A 12,939-nucleotide genomic window follows, 5' to 3' on the forward strand; every position below is an offset into this window, starting at 1 on the left:
TAGGACCCTAGTAACAACGCCACCTACCGAATTAGAGGACCAGCGAAGATGGATGACATTCAGAGTGTGAGTATCAAATGCGAATCAATTTTTATTTGTTTAACTTTAAAAACAATTGTGATGCAATTCATTGGAAAGTTAACATTGCCAACGTGCTGGTGATTTGCTAAACAGTCTTGAATGCTTAGCCATCATGTATTAGCCTCTAATGCTGAATTTTTAGCACGTTCATTTAACGGAACTGTTGCATGATAAGCCTGTGTTGACTTATTTACAGCACAAGAAACTGTAGCATGTTCGTTCTGAAAGCTTGTTAATTACTCATTGTTTTTCCATTTTAATTCAGTTAAAATAATCTTAATGTTTTCACTGTCACGTGCTCACAGTCAGCCTGTTTAACGTTACCCACAATACATGTTATGTGTACGTCTCTTCATTTTGACATGGTTTTATAAAGTTGGTTGAGACATATGACATTTTAATAGTCAGACATATCAGAGAGTCCATTATAATAATTGACTGTTAAAATCCCACGTGTTAGATTGTGTCATTTACTGTAGCCTATAGGCCTATACTCTATATGAAGTGCTATCAAGGACACAGCTCAGGGTAGGCAATAGTATGACAAAAGATAAATAAATAAATTGGTTAAGTACTAGGCTTATGCCTAATTTATGTCTATTTATTTATATGAAATTAACTTAAAAATGTTTTTCAAGAAACATAACAATCCAAGAAAGGAGATCCTTTCCTGATCGGTAGGTAGTGCTGCTGCATACATCACAATGTGTGCTTTAAATGTTATATATATATGGTCAGGAAAAGTCGTGTCAATAATATTATTTCTATTCAGATTTCTTGCATCTCTCTCTATTATTTTTTTTTCTCAGTTCAGATGGGCTTTATTGACATGAGTGTTTCTAGAACCTTTGTTCCCACAACATCAAAATCATTTTTTTTCCAAATCTTTGAACAGTATGCAATAATTGTATTATGGACATTAATTGGTATGAAGATTGATATCATTATTTCTATCATTATCATTACTCTGCGGTAACTAAGATCTTTTAAATATGAAATTTAAAATTAGAGAGTAGAACACGTTCAACTAAATGTTCCTTATTTAATTCACTTCTCTTTCTCTCTCTTAGGAGTCAGTGATGATGTTGACCATGTGTTTGTCCATCCATTGAAGTTCTGTCTATGTGGTTCACGTCATAATCAAATTTGTTTTTGTGTGTGTTCAAGTTCAGTGGTTATATATTATTTTGTAAAATATTTTGTGTGTTCAAGTTCAGGTGTTATATATTATTTTGTAAAATACACAATCTTAAATCTACCCCCAGAGTCATCCTTGTCTTCCGTCTGTACTTGAAAATGTGGTCCATAGTGACTGAAAAGACTATAACATGATTCCTTGTTTATTTTACTTGAGTTATTATATGCTACTTAGACCCAATAATTTCTCAACATTCCTAGGAACCTGGTTTAATTGCAATAAAGAAAGTAGTATTTGGGTGTAAAAAAAAAAACCCTCTAATGTAGTTAAAACTGGGTGGAAATACTGCCTTGGTGGCACTTTTTCGGTCCTCCAAAACTAGGGTCCTGGAAATGCGTTCCTGGGACTGCGGTTCTCCGACTCGGTAGGTGGCGCTGTCACAAAAAAACTAGGGTCCTAGAAATGCGGTCCTAGGAGTGGGTCCTGAAAATGCAGCCTCCGGGACTGCAGACAGATAATATTGGCACACCTTGCCATGCAATCAAAACCGTTCACAAATGTATCCCTGTGTTTCATCCACAAGAGGGACTCATTATCATTCAGAAACAGTCATTTCTGAAAAAGCCCATTCTGGACGGTCTCCATGATGCTGCATTGCATTCAGCCACTTACAGATCAAAACATCTTACATTCAAATGCCAATCATTTTTGTTGTTTCAAATTAAAAACCAATTAGGTTTTCTTTTCTATATTCTACATGTTTGCTTAAAAAACAACATACATAAAATTTGAGAAAAGAGAGAATATCATTCTTTATTTACAAAATATGTAGATAAATATTCACATAACAGTCAAGGACAGGGATAATTGTAACACCATACACGCATTGAAATATGAACTAAATTAATTCATATAGAGAGAGACTTCATAAAGTATTTGAACAATTGAATGTATTAAATAAATTGAATTAAAATTAAATAAAACAAAATATTAAACCAAATAAAATATTCATGACACGAGAGAGCTATTCTCAGAACTAACCTCACAATTTCTCCATTTCTTTTAAAGGTAAACTATGTACATATTTTTTTAGTTTAAAATTCACTTAATTTAAATCATGAGCCATAACGTGTTTTTGACCCACCCAGATTATAGGGTAAGCCTATTTTAGACTTGTCGGTTGGTTTTCGTGGGGAATTGCGTACATGCGTCACTCGCCCGTGCGCGTCTCGTCATATCTGTAAATAGAGAGAAGTTTTTCCGGCTACTTTGATGTGTGTCTGGTTTGTGAGTGGCAGAGGTTAGTTGACCGTTACAACGAGTGAGAAAGGTTGACATGGAGCAGCTAAATCTCAAACCTCCGGGAAACACCCGTTTTAAACAAACGCCGAACAGAGGAGAGTCTGCTGGCAAAAAGAGAACGAGACCAAGCTCGTAATAAAACAAGAATCAACATTAGCTTGGCTGTTTGGAGATGGTCAAGAACTGAGGGATTTGAATTGTTGTAAAAGCAATGCAGAGATGATGTTTATATTACTCAACAGGTGAGTAAGATTTTTTTTGAACAGATGAATTGCCATAAGTAGCTCTTATTTATGTTCCTCTCACATTTGTCAACCAGGTGTCACAATACTTTATTTTGAAGAAATGCCAATTGGCTTATATTTAGTTTTTAATCCAATGACATTCAAACATTTTGAATGTTCAAATATTTTAGGGCAACTGTAGATTTAATTGCTCAACCTGTCAGTCATCAAAACGATCTATTTATAATGATCTAAAAGTTCTCATTGGGAAGATGCAGGGACAGAATAAATAAATGAATGCATTTAGAGGATATGCACCCATTTCCTTAACTTCTTAATTGTGAAAAAATCTTGGCCCAAACACAACCCCAAAAACACAAGTCAGCACAAACATAATCCAGAAAATGATAGCCAGAACCTGAACACACATCAGGCTCTTCTTGTGTCTCCTAAAAACCTCCATCTGTCGATGCAGCACCCCGGCTGGGTTTACCCGTTCTCCCATCTGCTCCACCCTCAGACTAACAGTGGGCAGGATTATGAAACGGGTATCCCTCTCCCCCAGGGACAGAACCAGGCGCTGGGTCACCGTGGCCAGCCGGGCCGACACTGACGCAGGCAGGCGGAAGGCAACGGGAGGGAGCTGGGCGAGAATCCGTGAGTTGCAGGGGAGAGAGTAAGCGTCGCCACTCTGTAGCGGGGTGGAGTGGCGGCACAGGGGGCAGGAGATTGACGGGGCGCTGTTTGGGTCAGGCGGGTGCAAAGGAGTGAGCTGGATTTTGCGGAGACACTCAGTGCAGAAGACGTGAAGGCATTCCAGCATGCGCGGGAGTTTAGAGTCCTGGTCGTACTCCTGATAGCAGACTGGACACTCCACCTCTGGAGACTCTGAAGGCAGCTCCGTTTGTGCAAGGGTTGGTCGAGTCTCTGACATGATGGAGGAATGATGCCGGGATGATGCCACGGAGCTTTGAATCTTCAAGAGGGACTTCCAGAGTCTGAATTAACCTAGAAAAAAAGTTATTTTAATTTTTACAAAGCTGGTCAGTGAGAAAGAATGTTCGTTTTTGATGCTGTGTTTTGAATGTCCTGAAACATTTTCATATAAACATACAATTTTAAAGTCTCCTTGTAGTCAATAATTGTATCCCTTAAAACTCGACATATCTAAAAGTTTTTTCCTTTAAAAAAATCCCTTAAAATAGCTTAAATGTAACTCTACACCCTTGCCTCATTTAGTATACAAGGTTCAATGAATATGCAAATTACCCCCCGCCTCCACTCACTCACACCAGCTCTGAGATCCACTCGTTGACGATCACATGTTGACGTGATTGGTTATAAGGTAGTTTGTGACGTCAGAAACACTAGCGATTTCAAACCACGATTTTTAGACTGTCTTTGGTTCCCTGCAGTTTTAAAGAAAAAATACTCAGAAATGGTGTTGACTTATGAATTTGCACATGGCTTGTCTTAAAGCATATTAAAAACACCCAATAGATTGATCAACAACATTGAAAGCTTTATTTTCACCACAAGGGGACTTTAAAAACAAACTCAGACACTCATCTTATGCTGTCTTCGCATGTTATCAGAAATACTTCCCACTTCTGGAGTTGCGTTTACGAGATTGTTCAAGTGCTTTGTTTTTCGGAAAGAACAGGAATCATGGAGAACACAGGGTTTATTAATGCCTATTTATTGGGAAAATCTTATTAAAGACAAAATGACATTTAGCGTCTCATTCATTGAAAACCGTGTAAACATTCACAGCGCAATCTAGTCAGCTTCTGACAATTCTGGAATTTCGGTCAAATGCAAGCTATTTTCGCTGTGTATAAAACACACAATATGCTTCAAATGATTATTCATATATATGCACTAACTACAAGACAAGACGATTTAGAAAAACTAATAAAGAATAGCAATCACAGCAGCAATCGTTCTCCCCTCCGCCATGTTTAAAGTTTATGAGTCGCCCAACTCGGGAACTAGGGTGTCAAAATTATCCCTGAGATTCCCAGTGGTAAATATGACTTGAGAGGCCGTTCATGTCCAATTTTTAACCAGGCAGTTCATATTTATGATAATTCTGACAGCATGTGAAGGCAGCATAAGAAGCAGTGATGCCACAGATGGGCAAAGCATTTGCATTATTTAGAGAAAAAAATTATCTCATCAGAAGTAGTTTTTTCCACAAGATGATATAAATCCTAATTATGTAGAAGGTGCAAATACACACAAACACAAAACACTACCACTAAAATAATGCTATAAACATTCATTTAACATGTACATAACTCACACAACTGATAAAAAGTAAAGAGAAACATTATTTAAATGAGAATCTATCCAATATGAAATGTCACACATAAAGGGAATTCTGTGAATGCAAATTTACAAGATGACATTTTCTTTTTCACTTCCAAAAACTATATTTTTTAAACTGTATTTTACTGTAAAATTACAGAAAATGTCATGTTTGATCTACTTATAGTAAGCAAACTTACTGGTAAACCAACAGGTTTTTACTGTAGCATTTTTACAGTGTTTTACTCCTAAAATTTCAATACTTTGTAAGAGCCAAAACCGAAAAATGAACGTTTTCAATGATCGTTCAATGAAAAATGTAGCCTAAGTTTTAAGTGCTATAGCTGGTATATCCATAACCATTTTACATATATTCATGCATATAAAGATGAAACACTCCACTTTTTTATTTACCAGATTAAGCCTGCTTAATCTAGTTTATAAATAAGTGGAACTAACCCAGTTTCACAAGTCACTTCTCACACACATCCTGCACATGAAATCACTTTTGTGCTGAAATGTTGAAAAACTGTCTTAGCAGAATAACAAAACAACACCAAAGTGTAACATAGACCTTGTATTTACGATTATTAAATGTGTACATACACTAAATATGAAAGTGTCATCTCTGGCATTGGAGTTACAACTAGGGCTGGGAAAAGATTAATCGTGATTAATCGCATCCAAAATAAAAGTTTGTGTTTACATAATATATGTGTGTGCACAGTGTAGAATTATTTTGTATATATATAAATACACACACATGCATGTATATATTTAAGAAATATTTGCATGTATATACTGTATATATTTATTTATAATTTATATAATATATAAATATAATTTTTTTATATATAAATATTATTTTTTTCTTATATGTATACATGCATGTGTGTGTATTTATATATACAAAATAATTATACACAGTGCACACACATATATTATGTAAACACAAACTTTTATTTTGGATGCGATTAATCTTTTCCCAGCCCTAGTTACAACACATATTCATGAGGGTTTCATCAGGTTTAGCTTTCTCATGCACATTGAATGGGAAACAGTTCCACAAGTCTCAAAAAAAGTGTACACATTTATGATAACTGCACATACGAAAAGTCAAAGTGACAAATAAAGAATTGTTTAGAGCCGTTTACTTCTAATATACCCAGCTGTCTGTTGTCATATTAGTGTTGCAGTTTCAATCCAACTCTCAATGGGGAAATATAGTCAAAGCAACCATCACTCACAGGAGAAGCTGCCTAGCAATGCAAGTCTCTATAGAATTATAGCAACAATATCTTAGAAGTGCAGACGTGGACTTGAACATGTATTAAAATGTAAGTGTTGCAGATCTAAAGTGTTTATTTGTTCACATTTGTAGTGGCAATCTACAATTGTATCTGAAATACCACACAACATCAAACAAAAACACTTGACATCTGGTTGTGACTTGCTTACGCAATGATGTTGTTTTCAGAAAGAATGAATGTAGTTACACTGCATTTTACACTTAGGAAATTTATTCAAGACAACTGGCAATAGAAAGGTCAAGTGAATATATATTCATGTATATTCTATTAGCTTAAAGTGTGAAAGAAGGATGAAAGTTTCACTCACCAGTCCAGCGCCTCTGTTTTCTTTCAAGATGAAGCGATTTGTGCGTTTTCAAACACGAGTACAGGGTCCATTCTGGGTCAGTTTAAACAAACTCTTGACTCAGCTCACTGTTTAACACCACCTGCTTTTACGCTGTACATGTATGTTTCTGCACGTTTACTGTTGTCTCGTTCTTTCAGTCTCTTTCCCTCCCCTGATGCCATGCTTCGAATCGCTGGGGTGGGAGCTGGTTTCACTGACATGTATTATCAAGAGATGACTTGGTTACTAGGAGAGGGAACCGCACAAGAGCTATTGTTGCTGTGGGACGCTTTCACGGATGTGCCAATATGCAAAATATTACTTTTATATCCTTTTATTTTTCAAATGTACTTTGCTTTCGATACAGTAGATGGTTCTAAACAGAACCAGTTTAGGGTTTGGTGCTAAAGAGAACCCTTTTTATAAGAGTCCATAAAGAACCATGCTTTGAAAGTGCTATAGGACCTCAACCGGTGTTATAAATAACCTTTTCAACATAGTTTTAGTCTTCTTTCAGCCTGGTCTTATAATATCTAGTTGTAGCAAAAAATGCTCTAACAGTTGTTAGCTGAATACATTAATAAATAACAATTTACATTGAACACAATATACAGTAGATGTAATGAAGAACAAGTTCCAGTCAAATATCTTCACAATCCTCTATGAAGTCTTTACGTCCTTCATTATGTGTGTATTCTGAGTGGCAGTTTCTCTCTGCATGATGAAGTTAAGATGGAGACAGCATCTGAAATACACAAGTTTAGAGTTACAGTGTGTCTCTTCCATTCGATTATGTAAAAACAATTATGTTTATGAAGGTCAAAATTAGCAAACAAATGAGCCCTGTACTGTGTTAAAAGGAAAATGTGATGAGTCATGGGATAGCTATGATGTTTTTGTGACTGCATGTTTAGGCATGAAGTAATATTTTTTTTAAATCTGACATATTGATCATAGATTCAATATCTCTGTTACTTACTTTGTGGAGAGGAGTATCCGTAACTGAACAGAGTTGCTCACACTTACATGTTCTGTTAAACTAAAGAGAAAGAGACATGATTGGTAGGAAACCGGTTACAATTTAGCTACGATTTACAAAAGTTATAATTTATAGACATTTTAGGAAATAAATAATTTACCTGTTGAGAGTGTGTTGACAGTCTGTGTAGTTGTAAAGCTGAGCTCCAGAAAATCAGTAATGAGGAGGCTTTGACAGTTACAGATTTGAAAAAAGGAGGGAATAAAGAACCCTAAACTATAAAACAAAGAACCATTTCGGCATATAAAGGTTCTAAATAGAAGTGTTACTATGTAAATAACCTTTAAAGAACCATCTTTTTTAGAGTACAGAACTGTAAAAAAACATGAAATTAAGCTGTGTCAAAAAAAGAGCGATATAATTTACCAAATGATTCAAATGTACATTTTGTAATGATTTATTTGAGCTTAAATGAACAAAAGATACGATTTCTTTGTGGAAAAGGGTGGTTGACCCCTATTTATCACTATTCAAAGTGCATACACCTTATATAAACTTTTCTGGATTGATTTTTTTTTTTAAATCACTGCAGTTTAAGTCACTTGGGTCCAGTGTTGTTTCGGACCATATTAACTTTATATGGACAGAAACAGGCGAAACCTTCTTCAAAATATGTTTTTGTCTTCCACAGAAACAAGTCAGTCACAACAAGTTGGAACATCACGACATTTTCATTATTGGATCACTTCTTTTAAGCACTAAAGAACAGCATGCCAAAATCAAAAGAGGAAGGTTTATGCATCCAAAAAGCCATTTAATATCAATAAGTTCACTTATCAGTGCTGTTCAAATAAAGTTGGGTCATTATTAGGCCTGTATACACTGTAAAAGGACACGTTTCATAGTGTGCACTTACTTTTCACAGACAGTTAATATCTGCATTGTAACATGGAAAACCCATGGGTAATAATAACTGATTGGCATTTTGATGTTGTTACATGAGTAAATGATTAAAAGTTTTTTGCCCTTGAGTCTCACAAGACGTGCAGACGATCACATTTCTTGTTTTGTAGTGAGTGTTTAACAGCACGTTGAACTTGGCTGGCAGTGACGTATCCTCAGCCCACTTCCCACAGTTGACTTTCTGAACTTCCTTTGACTTTTTATTTTTGTCTTGATCACATATAACATGTCATGACTCCTCTTTCATGATTTACTGGAAAACACAGAAATTAGGTAATTCTACAATAATTTAAAGGGATAGTTCACCCAAAAATGAAAATTCTGTCAGTATTTACTCACCCTCATGTTGTTTCAACCCCGTAAGACCTTCGTTCATCTTCGGAACACAAATTAAGATATTTTTGATGAAATCTGAGAGCTGGATCACTCCTCCATAGGCTTCTAAGGGATTGAAACTTTCCAGCCCCGAAAAGTTATTAAAGACATCGTTAAAATAGTCCAAGAGACTACAGTGGCTCAATCTTAAGTTTATCAAGCGACGAGAATACGTTTTGTGCGCAAAAACAAACAAAAATAATGACTTTATTTCAACTATTCATTTCCTTCTCTTTGGGCCTCGAGTCAGTTAACGTATTGTGATTGCGTAGAGCTACGTCACACGTAGGCTCACTATTGGCCGACGCTGGTCATGTGTGTGATGCGTGTGACGTACAACACAGAAGCTTACGCCATTACACTAGTGAACTTTCTAGAGGCCAACAGAGAAGGAAATCAATAGTTGAAATAAAGTCGTTATTTTGGGGGGTTTTTGTGCACAAAATGTATTCTCGTCGCTTGATAAACTTAAGACTGAGCCACTGTAGTCACTTGGACTATTTTAACGATGTCTTTAAAGGGTAAGTTCGGCGTTTTAAAAGTAAAGCCCTGTTTTAAGATCGTTTCTGATTAAATCGAACGGTTAAGATTATTATTTGGACACATGCTGCTGTCCCGAGAATTTTAGGTTTTTGTGTTAGCACCCCCCCCCACCTACATAATGGTTTCATAGGGGCACTGGAACAATCATTCATAAAACGCATTAAACTTTAGTTTACAAAGACGTGAAACTCACCGAGTGGTTTGGGGTGTTCACTGATATGCTCACGCAAAAATCGCTGCAAAAGAAGCTTTCTAACAGGTTTTATCGTAGTTTTTGGAAGAATGTCCGGTTGTGAGGCGTTGGAAAAATAGGTCCACAGTTTTACAACGAATGGTAAAACACCTGTTGGAAAGCATCTTTTGCAGCGATTTTTGCGTGAGCATATCAGTGAACACCCCAGACCACTCGGTGAGTTTCACGTCTTTGTAAAATAAAGTTTAATGCGTTTATATGAATGATGGGGGGGGATGGGGTGCTAACACAAAAACCTAAAATTCTCGGGACAGCAGCATGTGTCCAAATTTTAATCTTAACCGTTCGATTTAATCAGAAATGATCTTAAAACAGGGCTTTACTTGTAAAACGCCGAACTTACCCTTTAATAACTTTTCGGGAAACAAGTGTCAATCCCTTAAGAAGCCTATGGAGGAGTGATCCAGCTCTCAGATTTAATCAAAAATATCTTAATTCGTGTTCCGAAGATGAACCATAAACTCATAATGCTGTTCAAATAAAGTTCATGCATTATTAAGCCCACATACATTGGAAAAGGATAAAACATTAAAATGTTGACAAACTCTGAACTTCCAACTAAACACAAAAGCATTAGATAAGAAATGTGGGTTCTGAAGAAAAATGTCCCGTGACAGAAAGCACAGAGGGAAGGCCAGCCGGCTGAAGCCAGTTTCGAGTCAGAGGCACACCCAAGCCCAAGTAAGGGAATGACGGGGAGGGAGAAAACGGGAGGGGGTGCATTCTGGGAAATCACACAGTGGGGTAAGAGTGGTTTTGTTTGGATAAGGCTCTTAGCGCTGCTGTATTGTATTTCCCCCACTGTAATCAATTGTTTATTTTTATAAAACAGTTGTTTCCTCCAAACTTACAGTATTGGGGCACTCAGTGTTTCATAAAGACCCTAATTCCGGTAAACTATGTAGGGGAAAAATAAAAAAGGCCATTTATTTGACATAGGCCTATATATATATTACAATTTTAACAACCTTACATAATTCTGAGTGTGACAAGTTTAAATGTCACCTTAAATGTAAAAACACACATAAATGAAAACCCCCTCTTTTGACAATGATTTACTAGATTGGCCAGAATTAACCCTAGGCTAAGATCTACCCACACACACACACACACACACACACACACACACTGTGGAAAGGTTTCGGTTTTCCCTTTTATAATGGGAATATAGTTAGGGGTTTTCATAAATCTGAAATGCCTGGCAAAATCAGTAAATGGGGAATCCCACGCTTTAGGGGTGAATTCAGGTTGACAGGGAGATTAGCTACTTGCTAAAAGTGTCCCAATCAAGCTAAATTCGCCCCATTTCTATTTATAAACGCAAATAACAATTACATCTGTAAAAACACGGTAAGACACGTAGGGCAATCCGATTTAACTTTTGATCATGTCAGGTCATGCATTTGGAGGGCAAATTACGTCATCGCACTTAGAGCGGATGACATCACTTAGTTTGTTTAGAAACGCAAGTCCTGTTGCTAGAGGAAGTTTTCCTAAGAGTGAGTGAGCGAGTGGGAGCCGAAACACGCCTCCCTACACCCGCCTTCACCAAACTAGACTATATAAGAATCCCCGAGGTGAATCACTGGCACTTTACTATCAACTAAGAGGAGTTCGCAACAAGAAACAAGCAACCACGACATCATGGTTCCAGAAACGGAGTGCGGAATCTGCTACCGGACTTACAACGTCAGTCGGAGGTGTCCTCGACACCTGAGCTGCAAACACTCGTTTTGTGAGAGCTGTTTGTTGACACTCGCGAGATCCGCGGAGAGTCTCGTTACCGTTCCTCGGATAGTGTGTCCGCTGTGCCGTCACTCCACCTCACTGTCGGTGGAGAGAGTCCAAGACAACCTGCCGGTAGACGAGGACATTTTTGAGCGTATAACCGCGCGCAACTCTGAGGAATGCACGGATGATGATGATGACGACGACACCGACGAGCCCGAAAGGGACGCGTCCAGCCCAGCAAAAGAGGACGCTTCACCACCTCCTGCTCCTACATCTCGAAAAGGACACCTGATGAAGCTCATTAGGCGCATGTGCAAAAGAGTCACTGGGGATCGTGTGCGGAGAAGTGAGTATTTCACCTCGATAGATAGCGTGCTCGTTATAAACTGGCATTTGCGTTTAATACATTCATTGAGTACCTAAATACTAATTGTCATTTGTGTTTTCAGATTGTTTGACTAATGAAGACATGAGGGACCTGGCAATGATGTCCTGCTACATGATGTGAAATCGAAGTTGTTGATGGTCTCAACTGTTGTTCTCAGACAGTCCTCAATCCAAAAGATGAAACCGCACGATCTAATGGGCCAGATGTAATCATTGAAGAATCAACTGTTGAATAACATACTGGGTTACTGCTAGTCTGAATAATTGGGGTGGACGTGGACCCTTCAATGTCAGTTGGTGTCAGGACCCCGCTGCGTGCTTATGAGTGACTGACACCTCACAATGGGAATATATGAATGTCATGATTGTTTTTTTGTGTGTTTCGACTAAAGAGAGGTGGAATGTCAGTGCCTGTGGGACTGTTTGCTGTTGGGTGTGGTTTGTTGCCATAACAGAAATTAAGGGTTGTCCCAGAGCAACCCATAAACATAAGAACAAAACATGTTAAAAAAGCTTCTTTATTTTCTTCTGCTGAAATGACACATTCTCAATAGATTATTAATTTGAGGCCATTGTCATTTCTTTGGTGCTGTTGTTTTCTGTAATGAAATAATGGAAAGAAAATAGAAAGTTTACTCCTTTTTTTAATGTTCATTTATTTGTATGGAAGAATTGCTAAATGTTACCTGTATTTGTTGTATCCTTCTAATTAGTATAATTACAAGGAGTGTTTCAGTGTTACATTTGTATCAAATAGAGCCTCAATTATGTTTGTACTGTACAAGTTTCAAGATCACAAATTATTTTTATATATTTATTTTAAGTATTTTACATTTATTAAGAGAACATATTTTTAATGTATACCTCTACACGTGTACCAAATAAAACCTTTTATAAAATTTATGACAAGTTTAGCACACTGTTTGTCTTGTTTTCAGAAAGTACAGAGTCCCACATTTTCATAATATTTTTTGAGAACCCATAGAGATATGTGAGTGTGCGTTTGCAAATGTGT

The 12,939-nt window shown here is 37.1% G+C and overlaps 2 protein-coding genes across 2 annotated transcripts; one reads left to right on the forward strand and one right to left on the reverse strand.

Annotated features, from left to right (window-relative positions):
• Window positions 1-2,075: 2,075 nt before the first annotated feature.
• Window positions 2,076-9,001, reverse strand: LOC143736893 (uncharacterized). Its single transcript, XM_077227671.1, has 4 exons — window positions 7,833-9,001; window positions 7,673-7,732; window positions 6,673-7,438; window positions 2,076-3,753 (listed from the first exon to the last, which is right to left on the reverse strand). The coding sequence occupies exon 4, from the start codon at window positions 3,677-3,679 to the stop codon at window positions 3,080-3,082; it is 600 nt and encodes a 199-aa protein (XP_077083786.1). The 5' UTR covers window positions 3,680-3,753; window positions 6,673-7,438; window positions 7,673-7,732; window positions 7,833-9,001; the 3' UTR covers window positions 2,076-3,079.
• A 2,296-nt stretch (window positions 9,002-11,297) lies between these two features.
• Window positions 11,298-12,836, forward strand: LOC143736894 (E3 ubiquitin-protein ligase RNF182). The gene is made up of 2 exons (XM_077227672.1): window positions 11,298-11,883; window positions 11,987-12,836. Exons 1-2 carry the CDS (start codon window positions 11,451-11,453, stop codon window positions 12,043-12,045), a joined length of 492 nt encoding a protein of 163 aa, XP_077083787.1. The 5' UTR covers window positions 11,298-11,450; the 3' UTR covers window positions 12,046-12,836.
• Window positions 12,837-12,939: the final 103 nt, after the last annotated feature.

The sequence above is a fragment of the Siphateles boraxobius genome, unplaced genomic scaffold, assembly GCF_051911475.1.
Source record: "Siphateles boraxobius isolate OS27281-9 unplaced genomic scaffold, OSU_SipBor_1 130, whole genome shotgun sequence".
Lineage (NCBI taxonomy): Eukaryota > Metazoa > Chordata > Actinopteri > Cypriniformes > Leuciscidae > Siphateles > Siphateles boraxobius.

Coding starts and splice junctions, on each gene's coding strand:
- LOC143736893 (XM_077227671.1), bottom strand. CDS start 3,679: ATGTCAGAGACTCGACCAACCCTTGCACAAACGGAGCTGCCTTCAGAG.
- LOC143736894 (XM_077227672.1), top strand. CDS start 11,451: ATGGTTCCAGAAACGGAGTGCGGAATCTGCTACCGGACTTACAACGTC. Junction 11,884..11,986: donor TGGGGATCGTGTGCGGAGAA/GTGAGTATTTCA, acceptor TTGTGTTTTCAG/ATTGTTTGACTAATGAAGAC.